At 36.8% G+C, this 18,682-nt stretch overlaps 2 protein-coding genes and 1 long non-coding RNA gene across 6 annotated transcripts; 1 reads left to right on the top strand and 2 right to left on the bottom strand.

Annotated features, from left to right (window-relative positions):
• The first annotated feature begins 471 nt into the window (after window positions 1-471).
• On the top strand, window positions 472-5,034 carry LOC103427653 (uncharacterized). Of its 4 annotated transcripts, XR_011582704.1 has the most exons (6): window positions 1,124-1,264; window positions 1,420-1,494; window positions 3,169-3,257; window positions 3,379-3,411; window positions 3,906-4,023; window positions 4,753-4,984. XR_011582704.1 is itself a non-coding variant. In XM_029105558.2 (4 exons), exons 1-4 carry the CDS (start codon window positions 1,315-1,317, stop codon window positions 4,773-4,775), a joined length of 354 nt encoding a protein of 117 aa, XP_028961391.1. In that variant the 5' UTR covers window positions 473-1,314; the 3' UTR covers window positions 4,776-5,012. The 4 variants fall into 4 exon arrangements, 1 of the variants encoding a protein (XP_028961391.1); XR_528362.4 differs by lacking the exon at window positions 3,169-3,257 and having other exon boundaries at window positions 472-1,264; window positions 4,753-5,034; XM_029105558.2 differs by lacking the exon at window positions 3,169-3,257 and having other exon boundaries at window positions 473-1,494; window positions 4,753-5,012.
• A 285-nt stretch (window positions 5,035-5,319) lies between these two features.
• LOC103427654 (disease resistance protein RUN1-like) lies at window positions 5,320-9,932 on the bottom strand. Its single transcript, XM_029105557.2, has 6 exons — window positions 9,297-9,932; window positions 7,854-8,952; window positions 7,469-7,768; window positions 6,515-7,360; window positions 5,756-6,398; window positions 5,320-5,646 (listed from the first exon to the last, which is right to left on the bottom strand). The coding sequence occupies exons 1-6, from the start codon at window positions 9,806-9,808 to the stop codon at window positions 5,477-5,479; spliced, it is 3,570 nt and encodes a 1,189-aa protein (XP_028961390.2). The 5' UTR covers window positions 9,809-9,932; the 3' UTR covers window positions 5,320-5,476.
• Window positions 9,933-17,096: 7,164 nt separating this feature from the next.
• On the bottom strand, window positions 17,097-18,039 carry LOC103447217 (uncharacterized). Its single transcript, XR_531020.4, has 2 exons — window positions 17,974-18,039; window positions 17,097-17,482 (listed from the first exon to the last, which is right to left on the bottom strand). It is a non-coding gene; the product is annotated as an uncharacterized lncRNA (long non-coding RNA).
• Window positions 18,040-18,682: the final 643 nt, after the last annotated feature.

Genomic DNA, 18,682 nt, shown 5'->3' with positions numbered 1-18,682 from the left:
AAAGTGCCAATCAAATGAGATGGGCTTGGTTCAATCTAAAATTGTAACTGGCCCATGAAGCCCATTTAAGGGTAAGAAGGGGGAAATAATCGACAGATTTTAGGACTTGTTTTAGAAGACGGGTTTGGGTTTAAGAATCGGATAATTCCAGCCGGTAAATTGCACGTCAGTGCTTAAACCCCCATAAACCCAAACCCTGGAGCTTCTTCTCAGACTCCTCTGTGCCTCTCTCAACTCTAGCCGTCTTTGTTATCCTTGCAGCTTCAAAAGGTTAGGGTCTCTCTCTCTCTCTCTCTCTCTGTATGTATATTTGGTTTGTTTAGCCTGAAAGAAAACAAGGAAAAATCATCAATTTTAGAATTTGGTATTCATAAATTGGTTTTGATATTTGAAATGAAGTTGTATGTACCATCAAAAGCTTAAATCCTTGTGAAATTAAATTCTATGATATTTGGGTGTTTGAATTTGTAGGGGCTCAGACATCACAATGGAGAGGAAGGCTCGTGACAGTGACAGTGAGTTCAAGGACAATGGCGATTTCGACAGCGATGAGCTGAGTGTTACTTTGATTTGTAAATTCTGCTATTGGGTTTCGGTAATTATTTGGTTTTTCTTTGGTGAATTTGTTGTTAGTTAATGATTTGTGATGTAGATGGAGCAGGAAGAGGATGACTTTGATGAACAAGGAGGAAGGAGAATCAGAAAATGAGGAAGAAGATGGAGAAGAAGTGGGGGAAGAGGAAAATGGTGATGGGCAAACCTATAATAAAGATGCCGAGATGGAAGAATTCGAGAAAGAATACATGAATCTTCATCATCAGAAGCGGGAAGAGACTTCTGTTCACAATCCTTTTATTTTTAATTATAAACTTGTGATGCATCATTAGAATGAAGACATAGAGCTAAATAATGTGAATATAGGAGATAATATGCATAGCAGTTGGAGGTTGGTGATGAAATTTGATATTAGGTTATAGAAGTCATTGAATAATGTAAATAGTCCGCAAGTGTAGCTATAGGAAATGAATACTAGTGCCAATTTCATCTTAGTTCAAGGATAATTTTCAGTATCTATTTAATTTAGTTACTATGAAAGCATAAAATGGAGTTATATAGGCTGACATATGAATTTAATCTTGTTCCTCGGTTATTCTCTCTTCCCATGCAGAGATATTTTAAAGAAAGATCTTCCTAAAGGTCAAGCAGTGAAGAACCAAAATTTGCGTTGTTCAAAATAATAGCTCTTGTAATATCCATGAAATAGGTTTTGTTTTTCAACATCAAATTATTGCTCCTTGTTTAAAGCTTCTTTTTATGCCAATCCTTAAATTGAAAAAAATGATTTATATAGTGAATTATTGTCTGATTGATGTTCATTCTTACCCGTTTTCTATGCCTTTTGTTTTCATTTTTCTGAAGGCTCTCTGGGACAAAGCTCTTGAGTTCAGATTCTTGCTTCAGAAAGCATTCTCAAGTTCACATAGATTACCACAGGTCGCTTTTGCATTTCCCCTTCTTTTTAGATTTTTTACATGTTAAGATATTACGTTCTTTCCTGAGAGGTTGTCTGCAGGAGCCAATTAGGTCTTTATTTTGTGATTCACATGAGGGTGTCAATGCAGCATATTCTGGCCTAGTTAGTGTGTGCAAACTACAGGCTTTACTTGTGAAGAACCCGTCCTTTGTTCGAGCAACAGATAGTGTGTGCAAACTACATTTATCAAACTATTATAGTTATTTTGTAATACAATTTGGCTTTCCATTGTTGTGCATAATCTATCATTTTCCGCATGATAAGAATTGCCAATATGTGAAAGATCTGTAGATATGCTTTGTGTATTACATTTTGTGTTTGAAGTTTTTAATAACCGTTTAAATTCTCATAAAGTGTGTTTAGCTTATAACTATACTATTAGCTGAGATAGAGTTTAATTTTATCAAATCAAACTTTAAGGAAATGCTTCAAGTTTCCTCGATTTCATATGATTTTGAGGGTTCCCCAAATTTCAATAGTTCCACTACAACAGTTACTATAATTAGTCAGATTATGCTGGTACTAAGTTATCATTAAGAGTGTAAGAGTGTTAATCAAGAGGAATGGATTGAGCTCAGCCTTGCCCAAGCTTATCCCAAAACACAAAGCATCGAGGTTGAGCTTGGACTGGCTCAATTGTTACGTAAATCTTGGAACATCAGCTTTGGGTCTGCTGAATTGTAGTGAAGTTTGTGCTTAGTTCTGATTGAGGTCAAGCCAGTCCCAATATTTGTTGCAGTCGTCAAAAGCATAATGTTGGCAGGGAAGGTAAATCGGTTGGGCCGTTTTGTTGATCTGAGGATAGCCAAGATGAAGCCAGATTTCAAATTGCCCTAGGATATATTGACACATATCTTTCCTGCTTGATCTCATATAAACCTTAGCCTGATTTAGCAAAAAAATTGGCTTTTGGGCTACCATGGTCTAATTGACTGTCCTACTTTGTACTGTTTACATCTTCATTAACTTCATACTGCATATGTTCATATATTGCTTCTCCTAATACATATCCTGTTCTGTAGGTAAATCTGGATGATCTAAGATGTCATATTCTATTATCGTATTGAAGTATATGTATAAAACTGAATTTTTTTTTTTCCTTCTTCATGCCATACTTCGCTGATCCATTTGGAGCAGCAAAAAAGAACTTCAGAATTTTGTTGTTTTATTGTTAAAATTCTCTTAAATGGTGCATTCAAGTAGGTTACTATTATTGCTGTATTTCAATACCTTGGTGTCTAACTTTTGTTATATTTTAATTCATAGTTCTTATCAGTTAATAAATGAGGCTATTATGTATTTAAATTTGTCAACTGTTCAATATGACATATACGAGGCAATAGTTTTCTGAAATTTAAATTCCATTAGGCACTAATTAAATTAGTTTTCTATCTAAAGGGCAAGCAAAGAACCATGAAATGCATTTGTAAATTATACTTGTAAAAAATCTATGTTGCCATATGTTTACTTTATGTATACTCTTGGGCAGTTATGCTACGAATTCTTTCATGCTCCGACAACTTCTCTTGCATGAATTTTAGAAATTTGTTATACTATTTTCAACTTTTCATTATTGGTGCATTTCCATGCGGGTTACTTGGTCCAACCAAGACCTGTCATGTTGTATCTTGTAGAATAGCTACTTTCAAAAACAAATCAATAGACAAATGGCAGAGGAAGACAGATGCAGATGAGGAAATCAGTAGTTGTTGTATTTGGTACTGTAAGATAATAACTCCCACGTGCATGCTCATTTGTGCTTCATAATTTTAAAATCATAACAAGATGGGTTTTTCTTAAGTTTTGTACATTCAGTAACTGAAACATAAGTTGTGGATGTGCAGGTTCTTGAGGGGTACAACACTGCAAAGAGAGAGGTACTGATTGCATATAATTGTGGTTAACTATAATCCTATATTAATCTGAGGATCCATCTGTAAATTCATTGGAATTGAATGTCCATGGAATTTACATTTTTTTCATGTGGTATTTGAAGTTTTTAACTCCCAAATGAGGTACAAATTCATCGTTTGGGATGGATGCAGTTTATAATTAATTTGATTTGAACAAATTTGGGTTGTTTGTGGTGTTTGGTACTTTGCTTCCATTTTCTTTTTGGATGGCCCTAGTGTGACTTGATGAATTTGTTCCTTTTATTGCTATAAGAAAAGATCATGCAACCTGTGTGTGAGGGCTGTGACAGTTTCAATACTCTTCATATGCCATTAGCTTTAATTCTATCTTTATGTTTAAAATTTTGATTCGTTTGCCACTTCGATGTGCAGCCTGTAAGGTCTGCTTTAATTATCTTTTATATGTGTTATATTTCTCTTTGCACAAATTAAGTACTTTTATTCCTTCACTCTGATAGGAGACACAATCTGATGCTGGTGCACACGCTGATGGTGACCCCGAACTTTTGGATGACTCTGAGTTTTACCAACAATTACTGAAAGAATTTTTTGGGACAATTGACCCAGCAACTTCTGGTAAAACTATTAGGCCATCTCATACTTCATATATGAATGATTGCATTTGAATTTGATATACGATACGGTTTACCCAATCTATAAGATTTCCTGTAGTTCAAAACACATGCAATCAGATTGCATATAAAAGGTGTGGCTTTTGAAATTGTTAAGGATTGTATCCTCCCAAGTGATATCCGGTATCCTCGTTAACTTGCTGCTTTGGATATGTAGAGTGGATGAACATGATTTTCAAACAATTTGGACTCGTCTAACCACCTTGAAGTGACTAAGTCTAAGCCATGAGAAAAGTTTCATTCAAACAATCTGCATCTGCAGCTATGGAAGTCAATGACATTGTATTGTCTCTGCTTATAGTGGGCTTGGAACCTAATTGATCCCGAACTTCTATTGTTCAAGTTTTTATGTTTTTGTAACTTTAAAAACGGAACAAGCTAGCAGCTATTCCTGCTAACAATCACAACCTAATTGATCCTAAACTTCTTTTGTTTATTAATTCTGATTTTGCGCTATTTGATTATCTGCATAGACATTATTTTATTCCTTGAAAAAGTTGCATGCTAAGAAGAGAAAGATTGTTGACAGAAGAGCCTCTAATAGTCGCAAGTTATCAATAGATTCTTCGGTTCCCTATGTGAAACTGCTGTGATTTTGTTTTGGAATATCTTGGAGCATCTGTTGAGCAAACTAGGCTAGATTGTTTTAAGGCTTTGCATTATGCTTTTGCAGGTATAATGTTTATGAGAAGATAGTAAATTTCATGGCTCCAGAGACCATGGCCGTTTCTCCTATGCTTCCTGACCTCAATAATTTGTTCGGGTTGAAGAAGCAGAAACCAGCTTCCGCAGTGTAGTAGCAATGCAATGCTGAATCAGCTGTATAGTCCTTAGATCTCAGGCTAAGAAATTGTCTGCTGTTAATTTATTTGATATATTATTCAATCTAATATCTGTTGTACTGATATTTATGTAATTTACACAATTTTTCAATGGGGGCAGTCTTTCAGAAGCATCATTTTGTTGTAACTGACAATTAATATCTGTAAATTTGACATTTATAAGCAGATAGGATGCTTTTGCTTTCCCCTATGCCGAAATATTTTCCCCCAATTCGAAGAATTGATTCTTGCCTGGTATTGCTAAAGATACTTATGTCAAATCCTTCCCTTGTATGTTTAGAATCGTTTTTTTCAATTATTTACTGCTAGTATACAACCATCTGTTTATCTTCTCTAGTACGGGATTGTATGCAATCAGTGGCAGGGAAGAAAAATTCTTAAGTATCACTTATGTTGGATGTATTTTATGCTATATTTATTCAATATTTGATGATGTTGAAGATGAACACATCTGAAACTTTGATATTTTGAAGGCAGAAAACATCTTGAAAACAAGGAGGGAATCCAAAGATGTCTGGATCAAATAAAATTACAAACTCATGGATGGCTTGTGGATTATTGTCGCTTCTTTTTCTGGGAGATGGAGGACCGAACTACCAAAGCAAGCGTGAAAAATAATCCGGCAGCTGTGACGAGCACTTTCCAGCCTCTGAGGCCGCAGTTGTTACTGGCAGCCCTCGTCCTTGCAATTGTGTAATCAGGTTCATCCTCTTGCCCTTCTTTGTCTGAAAAACATACAAATAACATAATATTTATGTTTTTGAATTGAATACAGACGGACTTGGAAGTGTTTGGATGGAGTATAATTCATTGCAATACAACAACACAGCATACCTGTGTCTTCTTCATCATTGTCCATGATGAGGCGATTGAACCATCTCTGCTCATAGTCATCTGTGTCTTCTACAATTTCTCCGAGGAAACCAAGTGTGTATATTCCTTGTATAATTTCCCACATGGACAAATCTCCACCGATGACAGCTGGATAATTAGGAACTGATTTGGTGTTGTGTTGGGTACTTATAATCATATTATTCTGGTACTCTTGCATAAGCTCAACACCAAACTCCTTTATCCGAAACAACTTATGTGGTCCGGCCACTATTGAAACCACCACTTCATCTCCACATTGTAATATTGTTTCGTTCTCCATCTTCCAATGACTCAACCATATCATATCTTCTTCGTCGCCTGGGATACCATAGAATAATGGGAAATAGATCCACTTCAGACCCTTGCTCTTGTTACTCACTTTGATTATCATTGGAGGTTTATCATCAGCATCATCATCATCATTATAATTAGAATTCTCCTTGTTTGCATAGGTAGCAAAGATGTTCAAGCCTCGGATTCTGTGACTAGAAGGGAGAAAAGGGACAATAAAAGATATGGAGGACTTGGTACTTTTATAGCTGAACCGGCCTGGAACCTCATTCCCAACAAAAAATGTGCTGAATATACCATATTGATACAGTCCCTATGCATTTTCCATGATCATCACAACATTACTAAGTCATTTATTTCCCACTATATATATACATATATATATATGACTTATGAGAGAGAGAGAGAGAGAGAGAGAGAGAGGCGCACCTGAACAGGACTCACTTTTGAACCATAGCTTGAGAATGGAAATGCGTTCATTGTAATGGGTGGCAAGGATCCCAAGTTGCACAAGCCCAAAAGTTTGATCATTTCCACATCAACTCTATCAATAGGCTCTAACTTGAAATTGTACTCCCACTCAACTATGTTGTCGTTGTCATTCCCAAAGGCCTGTAGTTGGAGCGCCACAAACGATTGATATGTTACTTTTTTCAATGATATGCAATCGGATACGTCCATTTTTTCATGTACTCTCGGCAACCCCACAAGCGATTCAAGCTTCTTACAATTACAAAAAGAGAGTTCATCGATCCTCCTCAAACCTTTGATGAAAACTGGTAGGCTACAAATTGGATTCTCATCTAGATATAGTCTTTGTATCGAGGATAGATTACTTAAATCCGTAGGAATGGCATCATCAAAAAGATTGCACCTACTGAGATTCAACTCTACTAAAGAGGAAGGAAAAGAACTCAAGTTAGTTGAACATCTTTCTGGCCTTAATGGAATACCATCTGTTTTCAGAACTTTCAGAGACTCCATCTTCTTTATCATCTCCAATGGAAACTCATAAAGATTTGAGCAACCAGATAAAATGAGTGTTTCAAGTGATTTAAGCAAACAAATATTCTTCGGAAGCATCCTAAGATTCTTGCAATCCTTCAAATTCAAGGACACGAGTCTCTCTAGATTTCCAATGGATTCATGAACATCAATCAGGCTGGTGCAATCAACAAGAATCAATTCTTCTAGACTGGGGCAAAATGAGAAGTCCATGATTTCAATGAGGGCATGGGAATGGCTGACGTCAAGGAACTTCAATGATGGAAGAAACTGTGTAAAATAAAAACAAAGAAAGAAAAAAATGTGAAGGAGTTAATTTTAACATATGCAATTGGTCAAAAAATAAAAAACTGAATTGAAATAAGTAGAGTAATGTACTTTTTTTCCTTTCCAGACTTGTCTCAAACTACTGTATTGCATTTCAAGAACAATTAGACACTCCAAAGGAAAATCAATCGGTATAGAATCCAAAGGAAATTGAAGCCAACACAACCATCTTAATCTTGTAGGGAAATCTGCATAACATCCATCCAGTCGTACATTACTAAGATGGAGTAGTTGTAATTTGCGCATCCTAGCAAATGCATTGGTTTCCAAGACTATCTCATTTGTGTTTATGGGACCGTTTGCAGGATGGTTACGCATATCCAGGACAAGACCTTGGATTTTTTTTGTACCCTAAAGGAAAAGAAAGAGAAACATTAATATGCATAATTTTTACAAGAAGAAATACATATATAGACATAAAAGGCATGTTTCTTACATTCTTTTTCCTCAATACTTGGAAAGAATCCTTATGGCGCCATAATCTACTACGTTTCTCAGGCTCTTCTGATTCGTGGCGAACAATTTCTCTTCCCATTTCACGAATCATGTCATGCATTTTTACCTTGCCGTATTCATCAAGTGTCACCAAGCATCTATCAATGAGATTTTGAATGCCAACAATTGTATAGAAATCACATCCATCGAGTATTCTAACAATGTAGCTTTTGTTCCTTCCTATTAGGAAACAAGCAATGTGGAGGAATAATTTCCGGTCATGGTCATCTTGTAAACTTTCATAGCTTATTCTTAGTTTATTCATGATTTCACCATTAGGAATAACTTTTAGCTTCTCCAATGCACTTTCCCATACACCTATACTTTCCCCTGATAAAGAAGAACCCAAAACTTTTAGAGCTAATGGAAGTCCATCACTATGTTGCACTAGCTGTTTTGAGTGCTCCATGTATTCTTCTATGGAATGGTCCTGGCCAAAAGCATGCCAACTGAAAAGCTTTAATGATTCATTGTAATCCAAAGTTTGAACTCTGTGCACCTGTGTAACTTGATCTGCCTGTAGCAACCTTTCACGCCTAGTTGTTATTAGTATCTTACTTCCCGGATAAAACTGATCTTTCATCCTTAGGATTGCATCTAATTGATCCATTTGGTCAACATCATCAAGAACAAGTAGAACTCTTGTAGAGCTTATGGCCCTTTCAATCTTAATTATTCCCTCACTAACACTGTGTATTTTCACTTCTCTGTCGTTCAAAATATCAAAAAGAAGTTGCATTTGTATTTGAACTAAGCCATTTGGTCGATCTGCTGTTTCTTTGATATTTTCAATGAAACTACTTCCTTGAAAGCTTCTAAAGTTTGAATTGTAAACATGTTTTGCAATGGTTGTCTTCCCTATTCCAGACATGCCATACACAACAAATATACCAACATCACTTGATCCATCTTGTAACCACAAATTGATGCGTTCGGCTTGAGATTGCATTCCAATCAATTTTGGTTCAACACTCAATGGCGTGCGAGTTAACTTGTCTCCTATCACTTTAACAATTTTTTTGATAAACTTTGACTCGTACCTAAGAATTTGCAAACAAAATGAAAAATGAATTGGGGAAATTAGATAATTAAAACATATGTTGATTGGCTTTGTCCGAACTATAGACAAATACATCACAGTTCACATCCTAACTTTTTTCCACACAACTTTCAAAAAAATTTAAGCAACTGGAAACCAGTAGATTAACATGGAAAATGACTAATCCTTAAGTTGAGTTGAGTGTGATTTCTTTAAGTTGACCTAAATTGGGATTATCATTCACTACCGAGATTGAATTAATAAATATATAAAAATCTAGGTCACTACGGATCATACATCAAATTGACTCAAGAAAGAGAAGAGAAATGAGATAATGAAAGTTACCCATCAGCTTGATTTTGTAAAACCATGCCTGCTAGGTCTGCAATTTCTGCAAGTGCCTTCCTCCATCCCTCCACCTTTTCCGGCGACTGATTTTTCTGGCTTCTAGCAAATCCTTTTCCAACACTTCCTGTCTGCTTCCTCACGTGGGACGGATCGACATCGTAGAAGACTGGTAAAACTACATGGTCCGAGGTGGTCCTCTTGCGTTCAAGGATCAGCACAAGATCATCAAGACACCACCTGGATGACACGTAATCTTTCGAAAACACGACAACAGAAGTTCGTGACAGCTGGATCGCTTTCTGCAATCCTGGCTTTATATCTTCTCCTCTCTCGAGTTCATCGTCGTCTCGGAACGTGAGAAATCCTGCGTTGTTTAAGGCTGTGTAGAGGTGGTCGGTAAAAGTCTTGCGAGTTTCTTCGCCTCTGAAGTTCAAGAACACGTCGTAGCGATAACCCCGAAAAGTGTTGGAATCAGAAGAGGTTCCTGGAGATGTTCTCACAAGAGCCATAGATGGATGAAGAACCAAGTCAACGCTGGTTTTTGGCCAAGCAAATGCTAAACGGAAAAAAATGTATTTCGCTCAAGGAAGTGTCGTAAGTGATGAGAGAGGTGGGGATGGTGGTCAACAATTATTATTGGAGGTGTCGGTGCCCATACAGAGGTAAGCCAAATTTTGTTTATATCTTCTCGAATATGTGGGTGCAGTATTTTTTTAAAATTATTATTATTAAAAGAAAAAGTGAGTTCTAAAATATTACAATACATTAAGACCATCTCCAAATCTGGGCTAAAAGCCAAATTAACCCCCAAACACTCTTCAAACCATGTTAAAATTTTAGGCTAAATGCCAAATGTTATTTCTGGGCCAAATACTCCCCAGCTTTTCCCCCGGGCTAAATGCCAAATGTTTATCGGAATTTAAATTTTTTTAGATTAAAATGTTCATAAAATTAATTTACAATAATCTACATATTTATTTTTTTTAAAAAAATTGATTGAAGAAAAAAATTAGCCTAAGTTCATTCTTTAATAATTCCGGGCTAAAATTTTATGGCAGAAAGGTTGGAGCCGAAAAGATGTTTCTGAGCTAAAAGCCAAATTTTCTTGGCTAAAAAATTTAGCTTTTAGCCCAAGGGTTGGAGATGGTCTAAGAGACTGGAATTTTCGAATTTACAACGTAAGGGTAGAAATGGAACACCATGTATAATATCCTAGTGGATATTGAACAACATGCAATATTTTTTTATTTATTCGTTATTTAATTGTGGATGAATAATACCAACTTGGTCAACTGTTATTTTTCATTTAGGGCACGTTTGTTTGACAGGATTCGCTGGGACTGGACTGGCCTAGACTATAGTCCGGTGTTTGGTGGGCACCGGTATTAGCTTTAATGAGCTTAGGTGGGATTCGCTAGGACTAAGGGGGGGCTTAGCCGTTCTTCACGAGGGATCCCAATTTCGGGCGGACTCGTAAGCCAGAGAAACCATCGACAGATTTTCTACGTCTTCCCACATCCCACATCCCACATCGTCCTCATCTCTACGTCTGCCCTCGTCGTCGTCTTTGCCGTGCTCCCACATCGTCCTCACGCTCATCGTCGTCCTTACAGCATCTGGTCGCTGTCATCTGCCTCAAGTTGGTAAGCTTTGAATCTTCGATTTTTTTCGTCGATTTGTGTGGATTTGTTTGTGATATTAACTGAGGTTTATTTGATTTTGTTGTTTTGGGTTTGAGAAATTCATAATATACAAGTGGATTTGCAATTGAACAAATTAGGGTTTTGATATTTAGGTGAAATTGAGGTTAGAATTTGGGGTTTTCATAAGATGAAATTGAGATTAGTCTCAGGTGTGTGCTCTGTGTGTGTGTATTTGTGTGTACTGTGTGTAATTTGTCTATGTGTTTGTGTGTGTGTGTGAGTGTGTTTGTGTGTGTGTGTGTGTGTGTATTCTGTGTGTAACCTGTGTAATCTCTATGTGTGTGTGTGTGAGTTGTGTGTGTAACCTGTGTGTGAGTTGTGTGTGTAAAATGTGTGTGTAATCTATCCGTGTGTGTGTGTGTGTAATCTGTGTGTGTGTGTGTGTGTGAGTTGTGTGTGTAACCTGTGTGTGAGTTGTGTGTGTAAAATGTGTGTGTAATCTGTCCGTGTGTGTGTGTGTGTAATCTGTATTTGTGTGTATGTGTGTGAGTTGTGTGTGTAACCTGTGTGTGTAAAATATGTGTGTGTGAGTTGTGTGTGTGAGTGTGTGTGTGTGTAATCTGTCCGTGTATGTGTGTGTAATCTGTGTTTGTGTGTGTATGTGAGTGTGTGTGTGTGTGTGTGAGTGTGTTTGTGTGTGTGTAACCTGTGTGAGTGTGAGTGTGAGTGTATGAGTGTGTTGCACTCTGTCCGTGTGTGTGTGTGTGTGACTGTGTTTGTGTGTGAGTGTGTGTGTGTGTGTGTGTGTGTGTGTGTGAGTATAAAAACGGAGTGTGTGTGTGAGGGTAAGAGTGTGTTGCACTCTGTCCCCGTGTGTGTGTGTGTGACTGTGTTTGTGTGTGAGTGTGAGTGTAAGTGTGAGTGTGAGTGTGTGTGTGTGTGTGTGTGAGTGTAAAAACGGAGTGTGTGTGTGAGTGTATGAGTGTGTTGCACTCTGTCCCCGTGTGTGTGTGTGTGTGTGACTGTGTTTGTGTGTGTGAGTGTGTGTGTGTGTGTGTGAGTATAAAAACGGAGTGTGTGTATGTGAGGGTAAGAGTGTGTTGCATTCTGTCCCCGTGTGTGTGTTTGTGTGACTGTGTTTGTGTGTGAGTGTGAGTGTGAGTGTGAGTGTGTGTGTGTGTGTGTGACTGTAAAAACGGAGTGTGTGTGTGAATGTATGAATGTGTTGCACTCTGTCCTCGTGTGTGTGTGTGACTGTGTTTGTGTGTGAGTGTAAGTGTGAGTGTGAGTGTGTGTGTGTGTGTGTGTGAGAGTATAAAAACGGAGTGTGTGTGTGAGTGTATGAGTGTGTTGCACTCTGTCCCCGTGTGTGTGTGTGTGACTGTGTTTGTGTGTGAGTGTGTGTGTGTGTGTGTGTGAGTATAAAAACGGAGTGTGTGTGTGAGGATAAGAGTGTGTTGCACTGTCCCCGTGTGTGTGTGTGTGTGTGACTGTGTTTGTGTGTGAGTGTGAGTGTGAGTGTGTGTGTGTGAGTGTAAAAACGGAGTGTGTGTGTGAGTGTATGAGTGTGTTGCACTCTGTCCCCGTGTGTGTGTGTGTGTGATTGTGTTTGTGTGTGAGTGTGTTTGTGTCTGTGTGTGTGTGTGTAAACTCTGTGTGTGTGTGTCTAATTTCTCTGTGTGTGTGTGTGTGTGTGTGTGTGTGTGTGTGTGTGTGTGTGTGTGTGTGTATATCTTTAGTTGGTGTCTGTGTGTGTGTGTGTGTATTCTGCACTGGAAGTGTGTGTGTGTGCTCTGTAAGTGTGTGTGTGTGTGTATTTAGTTTATAACCATGATATTACAATGTGAATGTTTTGTATGCTGAACTGCAATATTCTGTGGTTGTTGGTTGCAGAGAAGAGGAGCATAAACGGAAGGATAAGGCTAAGACTACCGCTTCACAGGTGTCATTTAATTTCCCTTTTAACATGCAATGCCTAGCAATTGTGACTTGACTGATTTTTTTCTTTTTGTTGATCCAACATTAATTGTGACTTGGCTGTTTATTTTTTGGGTTGTTAATGCAGTTACTTGTTTCAGAATTCTTTGTATACCGTTTATTTTGATCTAGTTCATTTCGAATCATAATCACTTCATTTCCATCACCCTTAATAACAGTAAATATTACATATATAATGTCCTTATTTAATTTTCCTTTTTTTTTTGTTTGGATAGATATGGATCGAAGGAAGCTTTTATTGATCTTATTGTTAGAGATGTCTCATTTAAAGACAATTTGCATTTGTACGATTCTTGTGGTGATGATGCTAAGGGCCAAACAGAGACATGTTGAACGACCCACTTTGACTAATCGTTCACTTGTTAGACGAGAGATTAGTTTGTGTTATCTGAATGGTATAATAGGGAATACTGATATTGAATGTGTCAACGAATTGAGAATGGATAGAAGGATTTTTGCCATATTATGTGACTTACTTCGTCAAGATGGGAGGGTAAAAACTGATGGTTTGGTGTCTGTAGAGGAGCAGGTGTGTATGACTTTACAAATACTAGCACATCATACTAAGAATCGTAGTATTGGCGGTAGATTTTATAGGTCGGGAGAGACTATAAGTAGGTATTTCAATAGCGTATTGCAAGGAATTTTGCGATTACAAGGTATCCTACTAAAAGTCCCTCAGCCTGTGCCTATTGATTCTACAGATCCTAGGTGGCAATGTTTTAAGGTATGATAATTTTTTTTCATTTTCCCTAAGCTTTAACTCTTCATTCCCTTTGTATAAATTAACAAAAGCTTAATTTTTTTTTTTTTTTTTTTAGAATTGCTTGGGAGCAATAGATGGAACACACATTGATGTGCATGTACATGAAATTGACAAACCAAGATACCGAACAAGAAAGGGTCGAGTCGCAACTAATGTGTTAGGTGTGTGTTCAGGCGATATGCAGTTCATATATGTGTTTCCGGGTTGGGAAGGTTCCGCATCAGACTCTAGAGTGCTACATGATGCAATTACTAGGCCTAATGGTTTTAAGGTACCAACGGGTAAGAGTATTAGTTAGTCTCAACTTTGTAAGTTAGGTCTAGTTTTGTTTGTCAACTACAAAACACTAATAACGTTTTTTTTTTATTAGGTTATTATTACCTTGTAGATGGTGGTTATACAAATGGTGAAGGATTCCTTGCACCCTATAGAGAAATACCTTATCATTTATCTGAATGGGAGGGACGAACGCCTTCTAATAAGGAAGAGTATTTTAACATGAAGCATTCTAAGGCAAGGAATGTAATTGAACGTTGTTTTGGCTTGCTAAAAGGAAGGTGGTCGATACTAAGAAGTCCATCTTTCTATCCGATAAGGACACAAGGTCGAATAATTACCGCTTGTTGCCTACTACACAATCTTATTAGGCAAGAGATGTCTGTAGATCCATTGGAAAATTTGCCAATAATACAAGATGGACAAAATACAGAAGAAGGTGAATATGTTGGTAGTGTTGAAACATCTGACCAGTGGACTGCAAAGAGGAATGTCATGGCTCAGGAAATGTATAATGAGTGGAGAGCAATTAGGAACCAACAACCGAACTAGCTAGATGTGTTAATGATAACATTTTATTTTAGTATTCCTTTTTATCATGCATTTGTTGGATATTAGCATAATTATTAGATTGCTCATCAGTGAATGTTAAAACTTTTTTATTGATTGGATGGTATGCAAATTATTTGGATATTATGCAAATTAATTGGATATTATGCAAATTGATTATTTGTATTGTATTTTAGTACATTCAAATATTTTTTGTTTAGGTATGGATAAAGACAATATTTTGAATGCTACTCAAGAGCCAAAAGGAAGAAGGCGTAAATGGGAAGCATTTGAGGAAGAAGTATTACTATCCGTTCTTGAGGATTTTGTTGCTCGGAAGCAACGGTGTGACATCGGTGCTTTCAAACAAGGTACTTTGATTGAAATAGGGAAAGCTGTCAATGTTTTATGTCCTCATTCCAATATAAAGGCAACTCCACATATTGAGTCAAAGTTGAAGAAATGGAAAAAAACATATAGTATGGTCGTTGACATGATAAACACAAGTGGATTTGCATGGAATGATGTCAAAAAGTGCGTTGAAGTTGATAGTGATGACGCATGGCAAACTTATGTGCAGGTTCATATCCTATTTTATTTATACATTAGTTTTGTTCTTGCTGCTTTATTTGTTACACATGCTCAATTTTAGTTTTGCTATGTTGATATAATCTTAGAAAAATAAAGAAGCCGATGGATGGAGAAGCAAACCTTTTCCACTGTATGATCGATTCGCATATATATTTGGAAAAGATCGGGCTACGGGTAATGTAGCCGAAACCCCTGCTGAAATGGTGGAGGAACAAAGTCATGATCAAGTTGGTGCAAGTGATATTGGAGGTGAAAATTTTGTTTCTTCAATGAACGAACAAAGCCAACAAAGCATCCCATTTGAAAATAGCCAACGAAAGAGGAAAAGAGGTGTGGGAAGTTCAAGTGATGGAACCGAAGCAATTATCAGTGGACCGAAAGAATTTTATGTTGAAAGTGGGAAGAAGATGCCAATGGTAACTGAAGCTTTAGTTCAAGGTACTGCAGATCATAGTGACATAGCTAACGAACTTGAAGAAATGGGTCTTTCTTCTATGGATCAAATTGATGCATTGTCTCTTATTTTGAATAAACCAAAAAATGTGGGAGTGTTCAGGGCAATCAAACCAGAACTCAAGAAAGTGTTTGTCCAAAGGCTTTTAAGCGACAAAGCAAGCGGATGAGTATATTATGTGGTGTCTTTTGATATGAATGTATTTTATTAATCGTACAATCTTAGGTTATGACTTATAACTTAGCTTTCCACTATGAAGTATTTTGGCTAATGTTAACTAGGAGTTTGTAAATTATGGAGATCTACTTTTGAATGGTATACTATAGTTCACTGGTATTTTGTAAATTATGGAGATCTTCTTATGTACTTGCTCTTGCTTGTTAATCTAGTCAGCTATGATTTATGCCACATGGAAAAAGAGACGGCCCCTTATAGCCTGTTTAATTACCATGCTTTTCTATTTTCTTTTCTTTTGAGCAAGGTTTGTTGGGCACACTTGGAGGATTCTTGAAACCAAAGTATTAGTACTCACGTTTCCCCTTCCTTCAAAACCCTACCACCATTGGATCCTAGTCATCTTCACCCAACAGAGAACCAGAACACCATATATCATGCACGTGAAGAACTGAAGTGACATTTTCCATGGCAATTTTACTTGCTTCAGACAAATATCTAATATGAGTTCCGTTTTCTTAAACTCTATAATCCAAGAAAACTATCATTAGTTAATGTTCGATTTTATTGCATAAAGTTTAGGATTACTCTATTACACAAGTATCTTCTCATGACATTTGTAGCATTACTTTATTACACAATGGCAAAAATTTGTAGTTCTAGTGTAAGCAAACACAAATCTGATGAACAGTACTGTTTTTATTATCCTGCTTCTTAGTCCGACACTGCACCAAACGCTTCACTAAGTTAGTCCAGCTTAGTCTAGTCTAAGCCAATCCAGCTTAGTCTAGTCTAAGCCAATCCAACTTAGTCCCTGCAGCTAGTCCAGTCCGAGACAGTCCGGCGCAACAAACGCCCCCTTAAAGGTCTAGCTTGGTCTACTGTTACTTATGTTGATTATTTTATTTTATGAGAGATTTTTTCATGTGACTAACTTTTAGTTTTAGTGACGTCATTGTTCAATAAATATTTGTCATAAGCACAAAATATGCATATCCGTCTAATAAACGATGATCACATAATAAGTTGGTGAGATAAGAGAATCTCTACCAGTCGGGTTGATAAGAATGGTGAAAATAAAGGATATGGCCATACATGACATCCAAACTGTTGAAATACACTTCCATTTTTTTAATGTCTTGTATTGATTATATTTTTGTAATTAGGATAAATGAGAGCTTTGACAAATTAGTCAATGCTCTGAATATAGTTGCAAAGTCCTCTGCCCATTCCTAGTGTAAATCATCAAGATGTGTGTATTAGAGTATGGTGTGCTTAGCTAACAAACTAGAAATTGAGCCTGCTCGATGCCGTGAGTTTTAAAACTGTGTTAAACCTGTGGAACATATTAAAATCTATTTACATCCATATCAAAATTTATTTGCATCCTTAAGTTCAATAAAGAACATAAGATAAGTGTTCGTAGAATATATTACATAACAAAAGGTGTGGATTAAGTTGTTTATGAACACCTTATCAAAACTCAACTGTTATTATATGGAAGTAAAAATAAAGCAATGAACTTTTCTTGCGAAAAGAACAAACTACAAAACAAAATTTACTAAGAGAAGCGAAAGAAATAGAATATTAAATAAATGAATCTTACAGCAAGAACCCCAAAGACTTTCATGAGGAAAGAACCAGCTCCCTTCAACTTCTCTGGGGACATCTCATTCGAAGCCAACTTCTTATTAGGGAACTTCCGAGACTGGTCTCATGTCACGCTGAGATACTGCAGAAGAAAAGTAAAAAAAAGGCAAAAACAGATAAAATTTATCGTAATTGATTAGTTAACACGTTGGTTAACCATATTCTGAAACACGGAAAAAAAAAAGATTGGCTTATCAAATTATCTATCAAGCCATGAAAAAGTTAGTAAACACTTTAAAGAGGGATGAATTGACCAAAACCCGAATAAGGCATCATTCCATGAGAAGCACCAAACAAATCAAAAAAATTCTGGTATCTAAATATCACAATTCAGTGTGACCTAATCTGCATTCGGCATACTTCAGTTTTAGGCTTCTTTCTTTCTCCGCTATCTGAACCTTACATTTCTTTTCTACTATTGATCTATGATACCGAACTAAACTTTCACTTGATTAAATCTTAAATTAAACAGAGCAGTTCAATTCTATTCAACTACATAGAGGGAGAGGGAAAGAGAGAGGAGAGTGACATGAAACAGAGAAAGACATGAAACAGAAACTAAAAAGGCCCCACCTGGACATTGCTTTCTTCCATTAATATTTCCTTGGCCTACTCGCAGAGCACCCTTACCTATATTAAGTTATTAACCAAACAAATTAAGATGACAATTATTTTATATAATGAAAAAGAAATATGCAGCCTTAAAGAAACTCTGAAGAAACCATAAGAAAAAAAGGTCATTCAACAAACATTAATTTGAACATGCGTGCACTTTCAATAACAGATTTCCGGTTTGTTCCTCATTACCGCTTTCAGAAAACAACTTTTTTGGTCTTATTACGTATAATAGTGTATAGGCTAGTGAACCATAGAACATAGCCAATGTTCTGAAATCCAAGAAACAATATAGCAACTCAGTTTCGGAGCTAACATATCTTGTAAAGCATGCTATCAGCCTAGCATACCCACACAACCCTTCATCCCTCTCAAGAAATATGGATATGCTTTCAAGCGCTATAAAGCATGTACAGCAGCATGTACATTATTTGGCAAATCAAAAGGTGTATAGACTATAGAGTTTCCTCCAAGAATGGAACGTAAACAAAAGAGGTTTAACATTATGTTGTGCTAGGATAGCACCAAACCCGTTGGAACCAACTCAAGCTAACCCACAGGAAATTTATCAAATGAAAATGCAAGAACAAAATATTAAAGACACCAAGATTTTAACGAGGTTCCTCAACAGTCAGTGTAACTGGAGTACGTCCTCGGAGCAGTAGGA

This window comes from Malus domestica, chromosome 07 (genome assembly GCF_042453785.1).
Source record: "Malus domestica chromosome 07, GDT2T_hap1".
Classification (NCBI taxonomy): Eukaryota; Viridiplantae; Streptophyta; class Magnoliopsida; order Rosales; family Rosaceae; genus Malus; species Malus domestica.
This window is presented reverse-complemented; position numbering and strand designations above follow the sequence as displayed.